This window comes from Balaenoptera physalus, assembly GCF_965194825.1.
Source record: "Balaenoptera physalus genome assembly, chromosome: 16".
Taxonomy (NCBI): domain Eukaryota; kingdom Metazoa; phylum Chordata; class Mammalia; order Artiodactyla; family Balaenopteridae; genus Balaenoptera; species Balaenoptera physalus.
In genome coordinates, this window is record NC_138898.1 from 45,312,286 (window position 1) to 45,328,079 (window position 15,794).

The following is a 15,794-nucleotide window of genomic DNA, read 5'->3' on the forward strand; positions in this document are numbered from 1 at the left end:
CACCTTGCGGCTTCGTTTGCCCGTGTCCAAGATGGCTGCGATCGCCGCTGGGGATGTTGGGCGCGCCGGGCGCCGGGTAGGGGGCCCCGGCCGGCGAACCCGCCTACAGCCACTCAGAGCCGGCCAATCAGCGCAGGTAGGCCACCGGCCCCGCCCCGACCCCGGCCGGCAAGGACGTCAGGGCGGCGGGCTCGAGGCGGTGGCGGCTCACCTGAGCGGCTGCTCCCCTGAGCGGCGGCCGGCGGCGAGGGCCGGGGCGAGGGTGAGGCCGGCGGTGCTGGCCACGGGATGAGGAAGCGGACCGAGCCCGTCGCCCTGGAGCATGAGTGCCACGCCGCCTCGGGCTCGTCCTCCGCCGGCTCGGCCGCCGCGGCGCTGGACGCCGACTGCCGCCTGAAGCAGAATCTGTGCCTGACGGGCCCCGGGCCGGCCGAGCCGCGCTGCGCCGCCGACGCGGGCATGAAGCGGGCGCTGGGCAGGTGAGCGGCGGAGGCGGCCGGGACCCACAACCCTCCGGAGCTACTTGCCCTCCACCCCGCGTGCCCCCCGATCCTCTCCGGGCGTCCCCGGGTGCCTCCCCCGTGGTCCCCCTCTGGCCCCCGCACCCCCTTCCTTCCCGGGCGGGCCTGGGGGCCCCTCTAGCGACCGGCCGGTGAGCGCCTCTCGACAAGGGTGGCGAGCTCCTGGACGCCTGGGAGCGCGGACTCCGCTCCGACCTTCTCTGCGTCCGACTCCGACCCATCGTCCTTCTCGCTGGGTGGGCAGCTCCCCGGTGCCTGAGTCTCCGCGGCGCCCTCTGCTCGAAGCTGCCGGGCCCTCGGGGACGGTTGAGGGGTCGGCCGTGTCCAGGGGCAGGGGGTGCACCGCGTCCTCGGGGAAGGTTGAGGGGTCGGCCGTGTGCAGGGACACGGGGTGCACCGCATCCTCGGCTGTCGAGGGCGTGGGGGGGAAGCCCGGCGTTCGCGAGCAGCTGGCTGGTGGTACGTGGAATGTGTCCACAGGAGTCGTCTCCTTGGGAATCTCCGTCCCGTCCGTAAGTTACCTGGTTATTTTCGGTCTCTCTTTGGGGAGATGAATGCGTTTATGTTAAATTAATCTCACAGTTGGGATAGGGGCATATTTCACGCGGGCAAGTCTCTCCCCGTAGGCTGGCTGTTTGTAGAACATATCACTCATGGCAGTTTTGAAGTCTTGATGTTTCATGGTGTTTGAAGAAGTTAGTATGTAATATTCTCAGGTGTTGTAGCAGAGTCACTTATTTTGGGGTCAACTGGAATGCCCTTAATTGACACTGGCCACTTCCGTGTAAAATACTTACCCAAATAGCCCCTAAAAACATCAACTGCATTGCCTGAAAGATTATGAAATTAAACTATATACTTCTCTAAGTCAGTGGTTCCCAGTCTTGCCAGAAGTTCAGACACTGACAGTATTTTTGTTTTTGTGTAAAATTATCTAGCAACTGGTTAGTATCTTTTGTGAAACTAATCTATTCTGTGGAAAGGTTTATTTGCATTAAAAACTCACAATTGGCTTTAATGCACTTTTAGTAACAAGGTTGACATAACACTTAGGTTGGGAACTCTTCCTCTGAAGAAATCACGTTGTGATGCACAATGTTTGGGGAAACAGTGCTGGCCTGGCACCTTCCTTGAAAGATGTACTGTATTAAAAGGATCTGATTATTTTTATTTTTGAGTTGAGGACAAAGAGAGACATTCAAGTGGTGCCATATCCTTTGGATAAACAAAAGGCTGTTACAGGAATAAAAAGAAAAGCAGAGGGCGGGAAGGCCAAATTTGTGTGTTAGCCCATGGCTTCCTTCCCTATTGCCTGAAATGCTCTCCTGGACGTTCTCCTGCTGTGTTTTCTCCTTCAACCAGGTCTCTGCTTTACTGTCACCTCTTCAGAGAGGCCTTCCCAGACCAGCACATCCAAAATAGCCTTCCTGCCGCCCCCAACCCCCCTATTCTGTTTACTTGTTTCTTCATCGCACTTATCCCTTAGCTCAGGGGTCCCCAAACCACCCCCCCACCCCGCCCCCAGGCCACACAGCAGATGAGCAGAGCAGCGGGCAAGCAGGCAAAGCTTCATCTTCCGCTCCCCGTCACTCCCCATTGCTCGCGTTACCGCCTGAACCATCCCCCCCATCACTCACATTACTGCCTGAAACCATCTCCCTCCCTTCTGTGGAAAAATTGTCTTCCATGAAACTGGTCCCTGGTGCCAGAAAGGTTGGGGACCGCTGCCTTAGCTGACGGTGTGATTGCCTGCACACTTGACTTGCTTTGTGGGTAGTCTCCTTCATGAGAATGGAAGCCCTCTGAGAGCAGGGACAGTTTTTCTCTCAGCGTCTGTCTCCAGGGCCTGGCACATAGTAGGTGGGAGAAAATACTTGTTGAATGAATATCTAGAATAGATTCCTAGAATTGGAATTGCTGAGCCAAGGGGTGTGTGTTTATGACTTTGAAAGCGAGGGCCAAAGCGCCCTCCCAAGAAGTTGTACTGATTTGTACCCCCTCCAGTAGTGTCAGTTGCCTCCCCCCGAATATTGAACATTACCAGATATTTTGATCTTTTTCTACTTGATTGATGAAAATGACATCTGATTTGTAACTTTAATTTGCATTTCTTAATGGTTAGGTGGCAATTTTTGTGTGTTTTTCTAAGCTCATTACACGTCTTTGGGATTATTTATGTCTTTAATGACCCGCCTTTGTTTGGGTCCTCCTGCACATTTCTTTTAACCTTCTATTGTGCACGTGTTCAAATATACAAAAGTAGAGGAGACAGTATAATATAATATAATGAATAGTCAATAGTTTTCCATGTTTTGCCAATCTTGAATCATCTCTTCCTCCTCCCCTCCGTTTTTAGTATGGTGGGGGACTAGGCTATTTTAAAGCAAATGATTTCATCCATAAATATTTCACAGTATATCATGAACAAATAAGGACTTTTTGAAATATATCTAACCCCAAAGCTATTATCATATTGTATCAAAATTAACAATTTATAATCTGTAATTAATTTAATATTATCTAATATCCCGTCTACATATACATTTCCCTGTCTCAGAAATGTCTTTTTAAGTTAGTTTTAAAATCCTGTACATTTCTTAAGTTTATTCCTAGTTATTTTATCTTTCTGTTGTTATTGAAAATAGAATATTTTCTTATATTACATATTGTAACTGGTTGTATTACTTCTGTAACTAGCAACTTACATAGTCTTAGTTTCAAGTAGTTTTTGCAGTTGCTTCTCGAATTTTCCAGGTATACTATCATGTCAGCTACAAATAATAAGAATTTTGTCTCATTTTCTACTTTCTTATGTCTTTTGTTTCTTTCTCTTTTTTGGTTACATTGTATTTCCAGAACAAGGTTGAATAATAGGGATGATACTGGGTATCTTTGTCCTGTTCCTTACTTTAAAGAGAATTCTTTTAGTGTTTGTGCCACGTTAGTTATTTTAGTAAGGGGTGTGTTGCTGTTTTGTCTTTTTTTAAATCAAAAATGGTTGTTGAATTTTATTAAATGCTGTTTTAGCATCTGTGAAATGATCATATAAATTTTCTCTTGACCTGTTAATATGCTGAGTTGTAGTAATAGATTTTATAATATTGAATCATCATTTTATCTTATTGAATCATCATTATTGAATCATCAATGATAACTCTTATTATGTAGAGATACAGGACACAAATCTCACCAACGAGGTGCGAAGTCCCAGGGTCCCTATTCTATTTATTAATATTTTACACCATTATTTGTGAGACTAGTCTGTAATTTTCTTTTTCAATGCCATCTTTACCAGTTGTGTTAATGTTTTCTATAGCTTTATTAAAAAGTTTTCTTTTTCTCTTCTTTAGCCAGTTTAAATACTTTTGATATGATCTCTTTCTTTAAATTTTGGTAGAATTCACCGGTAAAACTACCTAAGCATGGTGCTTTTTTTTAGACTGTAGCACTTTGATAACTATTATAGTTTCTTAGATTTGCTCTCTCTTTCTGGGTTCAGTTTTGGTGATTTATATGTTTATAGTAAATCATCTTTTATATCTAGCTTTTTCCTCTGTACCTGGGGCTGTTCCCTAGTCTTGTTTCCTATTTTATATACTTATACTTTTTTCCCCTTTTTTCTTGCTCTAGTACGCACACACATACACACACACACACACACACACACTAAAGTGGATTTTTTCCTAAATAAAAAAATATTTTTTCCCAAAGAAAACCTTTTTTTGTTTATTATTCTGGGAGGCCAGGATGGAGAAAACGTGTTCTATCTGAAGGGGGCAGCAGCTACTGCATTCTCTCCTGTTGCTCCCCAGCAGGAATGTGGCTCCAGGGCAGCCAGATCTTCCAGTCTTTCCTGAAGAGTAGCTGAGTGTAAGCCTGCATCTGTGATCTCTAACTTTTTAAATGTTGCTGGCAACTAATTCAGATGAAAACAACAACCTTGGAGGTAAAACAAAACCAAAACCAGTTTGTGTGTGTGTTTTTAATTTTATTTATTTATTTATTTGGCTGCCTTGGGTCTTAGTTGGGGCATGTGGGCTTCTCTCTGGTTGCGGCTTGTGGGCTCAGTAGTTGTGGCGTGCGGGCTTAATTGCCCCAGGGCATGTGGGATCTTAGTTCCCTGACCAGGGCTCGAACCCGTGTCCCCTGCATTGGCAGGCCGATTCTTAACCACTGGACCACCAGGGAAGTCTATGTGTGTGTGTGTTTAGTATAGTTGATTTACAATGTTGTGTTTCAGGTGTACAGCAAAGTGATTCAGATATATATATATGTTCTTTTTCAGATTCTTTTCCCTTATAGGCTATTACAACATACTGAGTATAGTTCCCTTTTGGTTTGTTTTAATTGTTGGACTAAAGGGTTATTTTTGAAGGTAAATGTTTATCTGACTTACATGTCAACTGTGTACTCCATAAGAGGAGGGACTGGATACTATTTTTGCTTTGCGTATGTCTGGTACAAGGAGGCAAATGAGGGATTCTGTGGGCCTTTCATTTTCTTTTCTGTAATCTTGGAGTTCTTGGCAATATGCAGTAAAGGCATAAGTGGTCTAAATTGGCCCTAAGGAGGCAGTAATGAGATGTATAGGTCTCTGTTTCAGTCAACTAGACTGTCCTTTGACTGTCAACTCACAGGCCAGATCTACCAGATAACTGAGATCAGTGGACGGCCTGGGAGATTTCACAGCAGATGACCTTTGTTTGTAAATACAGAAGAACTCAGGCATCACCCTTGGTTCCTTCTTCATCCAAAAGAAGGAACTGCATGCAGGGCTGCTAATGGCTTCACCATAACCCAGAAAGGCAGGTGACCAAGGTGAATGTCTGTCTCGGAGCTAGGTTTTGTCCTTAAAGTCTGGTTTTCTCCATCCCCCTTCTCCTCCCACTCCCCAGAGCAGAGTCTGTGCCTGGACCATGACAAGCAGGGGGGCAGGCTTTGTTATGGTGCCTCAAATGGGGCCCCCAACTGGGTCCCTCTCTTCCCAGTTGTGGTTTATCTTATCAGGGACACAGTCCAGCCCTGGACCCGGGACCCTGGGACCCTGGGACTTCGCACCTCGTTGGTGAGATTTGTGTCCTGTATCTCTGCTTGTTTCCCAGTTCCTTTCAGCCAGCATATACTCTCCCTTCTCAAGGGAGTGTCTGTCTTCTACAGTAATGTTGAGCATACACTGCTCAAATGCAGGAGATTAAAATCTCCAGAAGATACTTATCACAGAGGTAACCTTGGAAAGAGGCTTAGAAGATGGGTCATCTTCTCAGGGTTCTGCTGACAGCAGTGGAGACAGGATGCCTTTCCAGACTCATGATCCTCCTCCTCCTCCCACTAGAGCACTTTTCTTCCAAAATGCAGTCTATGGGAAAATTTTAACTGCAATATGATCTTGAAAACTGACAGATTAAGTCAACGCTTTTCACCCGGACGTGATGCCACAGAACTTGGGTGTCCACATGGAGAGTGGGTAGGTCATTTGTCTTTTCCTGAACTGAGGGCCAGGGTCTGGAGTGTCAGTGAGGACACGGGCTGCTGACACAGGGAAGTGTGATGCCAGGAAACCCAGCCTGAGGTGTCCAGTTGGTAGAAAGACCCGTTGTTTAGGCTTGCTGCCCGTCTTAGTATTGTTTGATATTTTAGGGGAAAGCTTGCATGGATAACTGAGTCTCGAGTGTTTTCAGGTTTGTGGCTTGGGGTGAGTTGCTTAACTATGAGTTTGTTTCTTCCTCTATAATGTGGGGATAAAAATATCTTCCTTATAGGATTGGGGTGAGGGTCCAGTATATGAAAGAGCCGGGCACACAGTGAGCACTCAATCAGTGGCATCTTGGTCATCCCCAATATTATTGCTAGTGTTATTTGTTGGGAGTATTGAGAAAGCTCTGTTAACTTAGGTCAAGAAGCATGTACCCCTCCCTCCCTTTCTGCCCCCAAACTTTTTTTTTAGTTAATTAATTTTATTATTTATTTATTTTGGCTGTGCTGGATCTTCATTGTGGCACACAGGACCTTTAGTTGTGGCATGCGGGCTTCTTAGTTGTGGCATGCGAACTCTTATTTGTGGCATGCATGTGGGATCTAGTTCCCCCACCAGGGATGGAACCTGGGCCCCCTGCTTTGGGAGCACGGAGTCTTACCCACTGGACCACCAGGGAAGTCCCTGCACCCAAACAATTAAGTATGTCTTCTCAGCCAATTGTCATGCATGTAGTTGTCATCATGATCAGTTAACACATCTGTTGGTAATAGAACGTTTTAAGCAATACTTTTTGGTTATTCAACACTTTTTTTTCACTTGTTCATTTAGCAAAGTTTGATGTATGTACAGTAACTCTTCTTAGTGCTGAGGCTGCAGCAGTGGACGTGGGTCATGTCTTGTGGACTTTACCTTCTGGTGGCAGAGGCAGGTGACAAGCGAACAAGTATGTGCTGTGTCAGGTGCTCAGGGCTTGAGGAGGAAAGTAGGGCCAGTAAGGAGCAGCTGAGGCGTGTATACAGGAGGCCTTTCTCATAAGGGGACATTTGAATGGAAGCCACGGGCTGCTTTAGAGTGGAGGAGTGCCTGGGTATGATGTATGTCATTGACATGTCACTCTGATTGCTGGGATGAAGACAGACTGGAAGGGCAGCAGGAGCAGGGGGACCCGCTAGAAGTCATCCGGGCAACAGATGATGGGGACTTGGGCCTGGGGTAGCTGTGGATGTGAGAAACGTTGCATTCTGGATCTGTTTCCAAGGAGGTGTCAACAGGATTTGCTGATGGATTAGTAAGAAAGAGCGAGGACAGTCACAGGCTTCACCAGTTCTCTTCTGAGCAGTGGAAGAGTGGAGCTGCCATGTGCTGAGATGGGGCAGTTGTGGGAAATGAGTTTGGTTTGGGGCATATGGAGGTGCCTATGAAACATGCAAGTGGAATAGGAAGGAGGAGTTGGAGTTCAGGGGAGAGCTGGGGCCAACATCTGACGTTAGCCTGCAGATAGTGTTCAGAGTCACGACAGGATCCCAGGGCTGGACCCTGGGCCCTGGACAGGTAGGGGCTGGAGAAGAGGAGCCTCAAACCAAGGAGACCTGGAGGGAGGCAGCTGAGAGGAGAGCTGGGACGAAGGGGTCAAGGGAGCTACTGGAAGAAAGCCTGTTGCAGAGGAGAGTGTGATCTGCCATTGGATTTGGAGACATAGAGATCAGTGGTTGTTAGTGTGGTTAATTTGAGTGGTGGAGGCAAGATCCTGATGGAGTGGCTCAAGGGAGAAGTAGGGAGAAGAAATGCAGATAGCTTTTCCAAGGAGTTTTGCCATAAAAGGCAACAGAAATGAGAGGGTGGGTAACGAGTAGGAGGAATTTTCTGACCCGTGCTGTAGAGTGCCTTGGTTTGCTCCTGGGGATAGTCCAGGAGGGGAAAGACTGGTGATGCCGAGCACTGGTGGCGTGGTGTCTTTGGGACCCAGTACCCCAAGGCCAAGTCAGCGGTCCCCAGACAGGGAGGTAGGCCGAGGGTGCTGTGAAGTTGCAGGGAGGTGGTTAGATGTGTAGGGGGAGCACTGGAGGTTCTCTTCTGGGTGCTTCTGTTTTCTCTGTGAAATAAGAACAAAGCCCTGTGCCGAGGGGAGAGGAGGTACTGCAGGTGTTTCCCTTTCAGTTCTCAACCTGGACCCAGTCTTACCTCTCTATCCTTAACCTAATCAAATGTTTCCTACCATTATTTGCTAAAGTCTCATTAACACGGACAGTCAAGCTCCTTGACAGAGACTCTTCTTTTTGACATGTGGTGTTGCAAAAATGGATGACAGAAGTGGTTCTCATGGGAAGTCGTTTCAGCTGTGACTTGCTGTGTGTCTGAGAAGCCATGTGCGTTCTGCACAGCTGAGTACTGCCTGGTCCTGGGGGGCCTGAGGGCAGCTGCCCCCCGGAGGGCCCTGCACACGGCCCAGTGACGGGGGTGTTAAGCTGGGTTTGAGGTGGAGGTGGGGAGAAGATCAACATAAACGGAGGGCAACACAGAGTGAGTATGTGGGACGTAGGCAGAATTCTTACCTCTCAGGTTTTGCTAATACACAAATAGAAGTTTCTAAATAGAATTTGTCTTGAGGTGATACTTATGGGCTTTAATTGTCTTAATCATGTGTCATCTGTTTACCAGGTATGGAAATGGCCTGAGAAGGTAAAAAGAGGAGGGGGTAGATGAGTGTCAGTGTGAGGAGTTTCAGAAGGAATTTCATTTTGCAAAGATGAAGGCAGAGAAGGAGTGTCAATGAAGGAATACAAGCACATCTCAGGAATGCTGCAATTTAGGGTTTGTCCTTGAAGCTTGAAAGTTGTCCTGAGCTTTAGGGTAAAGAAAAGAAAGTTGAAATTATTTTCAGTTCTTATCACACTTTCAGATTTCCACATAAGGTTTAGAGATATATATACATATATATTTTTTAATAAATTTATTTATTTATTTTTGGCTGTGTCGGGTCTTTGTTGCTGCGCTCGGGCTTTCTCTAGTTGCGGCGAGCAGGGGCTACTCTTCATTGCAGTGCGTGGGCTTCTCATTATGGTGGCTTCTCTTTTTGCAGAGCATGGGCTCTAGGTGCGCAGGCTTCAGTAGTGTGGCACGTGGGCTCAGTAGTTGTGGCGCATGGGCTTAGTTGCTCCGCAGCATGTGGGATCTTCCAGGACCAGGGCTCGAACCCGTGTCCCCTGCATTGGCAGGCGGATTCTTTACCACTGTGCCACCAGGGAAGTCCCAAGGTTTCGATATATTGACTGAACTATTCGTAATGGGAAGGGAAGAATGTTCAGTGTTGAAGCAGGTCGTTTGGATGCCGTAGTTCAGGGTCCTGAAAGAGATATATGCCTTTTAACTTTCAACTGTTTCTTTCTCCTAATAATGTGTACAACACAGACTCTTTACCGTTTCATGTTTGACTTGTGCCATTCCTAGGCCTGGAACATCATGTGGTTCCTACCTGAAAGTGGCCGTGTCAGTGTTGGGTGCTTATAGGTTATTGTATTCAACAAACAGTTAACTTGCTTCTATTGTTTGTTTGATGTCAAGCTAGGCACTGGGAAAGCTGAAAGATGGCAGTATCTGTACTCAGGGAGTGTGTTGTCTATAAGTTTTTATGTGTGGCAGCCATCTGCTCTAATACTCAAACATTTTTTTTAACGTTTTTATTGGAGTATAATTGCTTTACAATGGTGTGTTAGTTTCTTCAAACATTTTTATGATGTCTATAGAAGAGACAAAATGCAAGGATGGCTGGAGATGATTAGTCTGATCTCATATTCATCCTTTGTTTCTCTGACATTTTTTGTGCAGATTTATCTTCACAGTATCTCATCTTTTAGGCTCCCACTTCAATGACAGGATATAACTCATCCTGTCAATGCATCCCTGGCATACCAAGCTTTCTGTAGATAAAAGAAAAGAAATGTTCGCAGTTTAGGGACACGGCACACCTTGACAAGGCATGTCATGGCAGAACCTACAGGAAGGAAAATAAGACTGCCATTCTAGGACATCGGATACTTGGTTTTGGGTTCCAGATGGAAGGGACTGTTACACCAGTGGAGGCCAGCTGGGAGCCTGCCAGTACAGCCCCAGGGCCTCAAGAGAAAGCACAAGGGAGATTCTGCAGCGACCAAGGCAGGGATCTCCAGGTATGAGGCCACAACAAGGGATGGCAACTGCCGTGGTGAAAGGCAGCCCTTGAGAGATCCTGTCTCTTTCCCTCTGTTCCTTTCTCATTTTGTTTTTTTCCTGATTACAAAAGTAAAAAAAGATTTCTTAATACAAATTTAAAACAGAGAAAGTGGAATTATCCCCTGGATAATTACTGTTAACAGTGTGACGTATATTGAGAAGATTGCTTGCATGTTTATTCTTTTATTCATCTAACAAATACTTGTTGAAGACGTACTGTGTGCTGGAGGCTGTGGATAAAACGTTACACAGAGTCAGACAGATCCCAACTCTTGTGGAGCTCACATTCTCCTCGTGAAGGAGAAAGAAAGCAAAAAAGGTACATGTAAATACACAGTAAATTTCAAGAGGTGGTAAAGTGCTATAAAGAAAAACAGGGCTTCCCTGGTGGCGCAGTGGTTAACAATCCGCCTGCCAATGCAGGAGACACGGGTTTGAGCCCTGGTCTGGGAAGATCCCACGTGCCGCGGAGCAACTAAGCCCGTGAGCCACAACTACTGAGCCTGCGCTCTAGAGCTCACAAGCCACAACTACTGAGCCCGCATGCCACAATTACTGAGCCTGTGTGCCTAGAGCCCATGCTCCACAACAAGAGAAGCCACCGCAGTGAGAAGCCTGTGCACTGCAACGAAGAGTAGCCCCCGCTTGCCGCAACTAGAGAAAGGCCGTGTGCAGCAACGAAGACCCAACGCAGCCAAAAACAAATTAAATAAATAAATAAATAAAGCAAGATAGCTTTAAGAAGAAGATAACAAACCCAAAATGGAGTTGCTTATGCTAAATAAGCCCCACGTCACCGAACGGGGACTTAACTTCATTACAGACTCAGCTCTCCTAGAAATGGGTTCTTAAACCAGTCAATCAGGAATCGCCTGGTTAGCACTAATGTGGTCATCTGCCTGATAGACCCCTGTCGTCTCCTAAAGGAAAGTGGCCATGGAATAAATAACCCGCTCCTTTTGTCTTATAAAACTTACTTGTTCCCGCTCTCTTCTCCCTGTGAAAGTCTTTCATTTTGTACAGCTCCTTGGAGTTCCTGTTTGCTGCATGAGATGCTGCCCGATTCATGAATTGTTGAATAAAGCCAATAAGATCTTTAAGGTTTGCTCAGATGAATTTTGTTTTTTAACAGGAGGTAAAACAATTGTGTATGAAGCACTTGAAAATAAGCTATACTATAGTGATAGAACATCCTTGTCACTGTCAGGAGAATAAGGCCTTTTCACAGTAGGTCACCCAGCTGTTAAACTCTGCCAGCATCCTCATGACTTTCTGTTTTCTTCTCTGGGAACAAAGACATTTATGGGATTTCACTTGTGTATTTTATTAAGGCCTTAAAGCTTTTAATTCTGTTCAGTGAAATTACTCCCAATACTGTGTTTGAATAAGAGTTTGAAGATTGTTCTTAAGGTTTCCACCTATAAACTAGGTAGAAATCCACCTATTAGTCTTGGGGAGTGAATTTTGGATTTATTCTTTTGTTCCTTCTGAGAGAATATAATGAGATAATAGAATAGAATATATATATGTATGTACACATATATATATGATGGAATATATAATATAAGATGTATTTTGGAATATATCTATTAATATAATGGAATAAAGCCAAAAACTCTTCCTTAATGATTTTGATGGTTACAGTAATGGAGGAATTGGTGAAAACTAAATATAGATACTTTTTAATAGGAATACAGTTCTTCCACTTCTGGCCACTGAAGATAGAGTAACAGGGACTGAATTTACCCTGAAATAACTAAAACAACAACAAAATCCAGACAAAATGCATGAAACAAGGTTTCAAAACACTGGCCACTGGCAACGAGAGACAGTAGTCTCTGAGAGGTGACAAACAAAGTGAGCCCTACAACAACTGCAGCTTACTGCCGTGTGAGAGTTTCCCCGCTGTATCACAGGGACAAGGAAATTGATGTGGAGCCTGGTGGACTTCCTGAGCTGTGGATAAGGTGCTGAGAGTCTGGGGACACCAACATGCCTACAGTTTATAAGACAGGGGACCAGGGAGAGACATCGGTACAGAGAGAACTCTGGAGATCTGCAGAGGAGAATCTGGAGATCTCTACACCTTGAGTATTCAACACAGTGCTGCTCAGCACACGTGTGTGAGGAAACTATCTGAGGCTGGGGAGAGAACTTCCCTAAAGGTTTAGATGAAACAGTTCCAGTTCCCTCTAACAAGACCATAATTCACTGAACATTGGGTAGAACACTCAGGAATGTCATGCTTCAGTAATGGGAAATAATTAGCCCTAGGCAGAGTACTGCTCTGGACCCACCTAACAAATCATAAAAACAAAACCCAGAAGAATCAAACTGTTTCCAGTTCACTGCATCCTGAAACAAGATTCAATATTTATAGGAATATAAAAATAACCAGCACCCAACAAAGTAAAATTCACAATGTCTCGTATCTAATCAAATATTACTAGATGTATTAGTTTGCTTGGGCAGCCATAACAAAGTACTACATACTGGGTGGCTGAAACGAGAGAAATTTATTTTTTCACAATTCTGGATGCTAGAAGTCTGAGATCAGTGTGTTGGCAGCATTGGTTTCTTCTGGGGCCTCTCTCCTTGGCTTGTAGATGGCCATGTTCTCCCTGTGTCTTACATGGTCTTTCCTCTGCATGTCTGTCCAAGTTTCTTCTTATAAGGACACCAGTCTTATTGGATTACAGCCTACCATAATGACCAATTTTTCTTTTTAACATTTATTTATTTAGACTGCGCTGGGTCTTAGTTGCAGCATGCGGACTCTTAGTTGCGGCATGTGAACTCTTAGTTGTGGTATGCATGTAGGATCTAGTTTCCTGACCAGGGATCGAACCCAGGCCCCCTGCATTGGGAACGCGGAGTCTTACCCACTTGACCACCAGGGAAGTCCCCACTAATGACCGAATTTTAACTTAATTTAACCTCTAAAAGACTCTATCTCCAAATACAGTCACATTCTTAGCACCTGGGGTTAGTATCTAAATGTATGAATTACAGTTGGGGAGCACAGTGCAAGGAGACAGGAAAATGTAACCTGTAATGAGAATAAGCAATCAATGAAAACCAATCCAGAACTGACACAGATGTTACAGTCAGCAAAGGACATTAAAACAGTTATTACAACTATATTCCATGTGTTCAAAAAGTTAAGTAGAGTCATGGAAGATATGAAAATTACCCAAATCAAGTTTTTAAAGATGACAAACTACAAGTGTGTTAAGTGAAAGATACACTGAGGGGCATTAATGGCAGATTAGATGTTGCAGAAGGAAAGATTCAGTTATCCAACATGAAACATATAAAAAAGAATCAAAAAATTTTCAGAAGTAGCACTGAACTGTGGAACAACTTCAGGCAGCTTAATATATGGGTAATTAGAGTTCCCACAGAAGCAGGAGAGAAAGAAGAAATAGGTGAAAGAATAATGGCCAGAAACTTTCCAAGCTCGATGGAAACTGTAAACTCAACTCAGTGAATCACCCACACAAAAAACAGGAAGAAAAACTATACCAAGGCACATCATAATCAAATTACTCAAAACCAGTGATGAAGAGAAAAATCTTAAAAGCAGCCAGCGGAAAAAAGACATGTACAGAAAAGCAAATATGCAGGTGACAGCAGATTTCTTGTGAGGAAAAAAAAAGTAAGAAGGCCATGGAGCAGCATATTTAAAACACTGAAAAAACAAAAAAAGAAAACCAAAAAACCACTGTCCACCTAGAATTTATTCTCTCTTTCTTTCCTCTTTTCTTTTTTCTTTCCTCTTTTCTTTTTTCTCCTTCCTCCCTGCCTTCTTTCCTTATAAATGAAGTATAATTGACTTACTATATTAGTTTCAGGTGTACAACATAGTGATTCAGTATTTTTATACATTACAAAACGATCACCATGATAAGTCGCTACCATCTGTCCCCCTACAGAGTTATAGTATTATTGGTTATATTCCCTGTGCTGTACGTTTCATCCCTGTGACTTATTTTATTGGAAGTTTGTACTTCTTAATCTCCCTAACCTATTTCACTTATCCCCCTACACGCCTCCCCTCTGGTAGCCACCAATTTGTTCTCTATCAGTCTGTTTCTGTTTTGTTATGTTTGTTCTGTTCTTTAGATTCCACATACAAGACAAATCATATGGTATTTGTCTTTCTCTGTCTGACTTGTCTCAGCATAATACCTTCAGGTCCCTCCATGTTGTCGCAAATGACAGATTTCATTTTTTAAAAAAATAAATTTATTTATTTTTGGCTGTGTTGGGTCTTTGTTGCTGCATGCAGGCTTTCTCTAGTTGCAGCAAGTGGGGACTACTCTTCGTTGCGGAGCACGGGCTCTAGGCACACGGGCTTCAGTAGTTGTGGTGCTCGGGCTTAGTTGCTCCGCAGCATGTGGGATCTTCCTGGACCAGGGCTCAAACCCATGTCCCCTGCATTGGCAGGCAGAGTCTTAACCACTGCACCACCAGGGAAGTTCCCAGATTTCATTTTTTTTTAATGGCTGAATCATAGCCTATTGTGTGTGTGTGTGTGTGTGTGTGTGTGTGTGTGTGTATCACATCATTATCCATTCATCTGTTATTTGTTGTCTTTTTTGATGATAGTCATTCTGACAGGTGTGAGGTGATATCTCATGGTTTTCATTTGCATTTACTTGATGATTAGTGATGCTAAGCATCTTTTCATGTGTCTGTTGGCCATCTGTGTATCTTCTTTGGAAAAATGTCTATTTGGGTCCTCTGACCCATTTTTTAATTGGGCTGTTTGTTTTTTGATGTTTAGTTGTATGAGTTCTTATACATATTGGCTATTAACCCCTTATCAAATACACTGTTTGCAAATATCTTCTCTCATTCAGTAGGGTGCCTTTTTGTTTTGTTGATAGTTTCCTTCACTGTGCAAAAGCTTTTTAGTTGGACGTAGTCCTATTCGTTTATTTTTCCTTTTGTTTCCCTTGCCTGAGGAGATACCAATATATCTATATATCTATATCTATCTGATGTCAGAGAGCATACTGCCTATGCTTTCTTCTAGGAGTTTATGGTTTCAGGTCTTACATTTAAGTCATTAATCCATTTTGAATTTATTTCTGTATATAGTGTGAGAAAGTAGTCCAGTTCGCTTCTCTTGCATGTAGCTCTCCAGTTTTCCCAACACCATTTATTGAAGAGGCTTTCTTTTTCCCATCATATATTCTTGCCTCCTTTGTCATAGATTAATTGACCATATGAGTGTGGGTTTATTTCTGGGCTCGCTGTTCTGTTCTGTTGATCCATGTGTCTGTTTTTGTGCCAGTATCATACTGTTTTTTTGGTTTTGTTTGTTTATTTATTTATTTATTTATTTAGGCTGCACTTAGTTGCGGCATGTGAGATCTTTCTTGTAGCATGTTGACTTGCAGCATGCGGGATTTTTAGTTGAGGCAGGCAGGTTTCTTAGTTGTGGCACGCATGTGGGATCTTTTTCCCTGAGTAGGGATTGAACCCAGGCACCTTGCGTTGGGAGTGTGGAGTCTTACCCACTGGACCCCCAGGGAAGTCCCACTGTTTTTTTTTTTTTAATTGAAGTATAGTTGATTTAC

The 15,794-nt window shown here is 44.2% G+C and overlaps 1 protein-coding gene across 6 annotated transcripts in view; it reads left to right on the forward strand.

Annotated features, from left to right (window-relative positions):
- Nucleotides 1-133: 133 nt before the first annotated feature.
- The window catches only part of ABHD12 (abhydrolase domain containing 12, lysophospholipase), a 73,578-nt gene continuing 57,917 nt past the window's right edge, over nt 134-15,794 (forward strand). For 4 of the 6 annotated variants that reach the window (XR_014254559.1, XR_014254560.1, XM_082428614.1 and 1 more), the window contains exon 1: nt 136-479. Coding sequence is in view for 4 of the 6 variants with exons in the window: in XM_082428614.1 (XP_082284740.1) it covers nt 289-479 (191 nt within the window). In the remaining 2 variants the exon portion in view is untranslated. Of the gene's footprint in view, nt 480-15,794 lie in introns of all 6 variants that reach the window. The other 2 variants (XM_082428611.1, XM_082428610.1) reach the window with 2 other exon arrangements.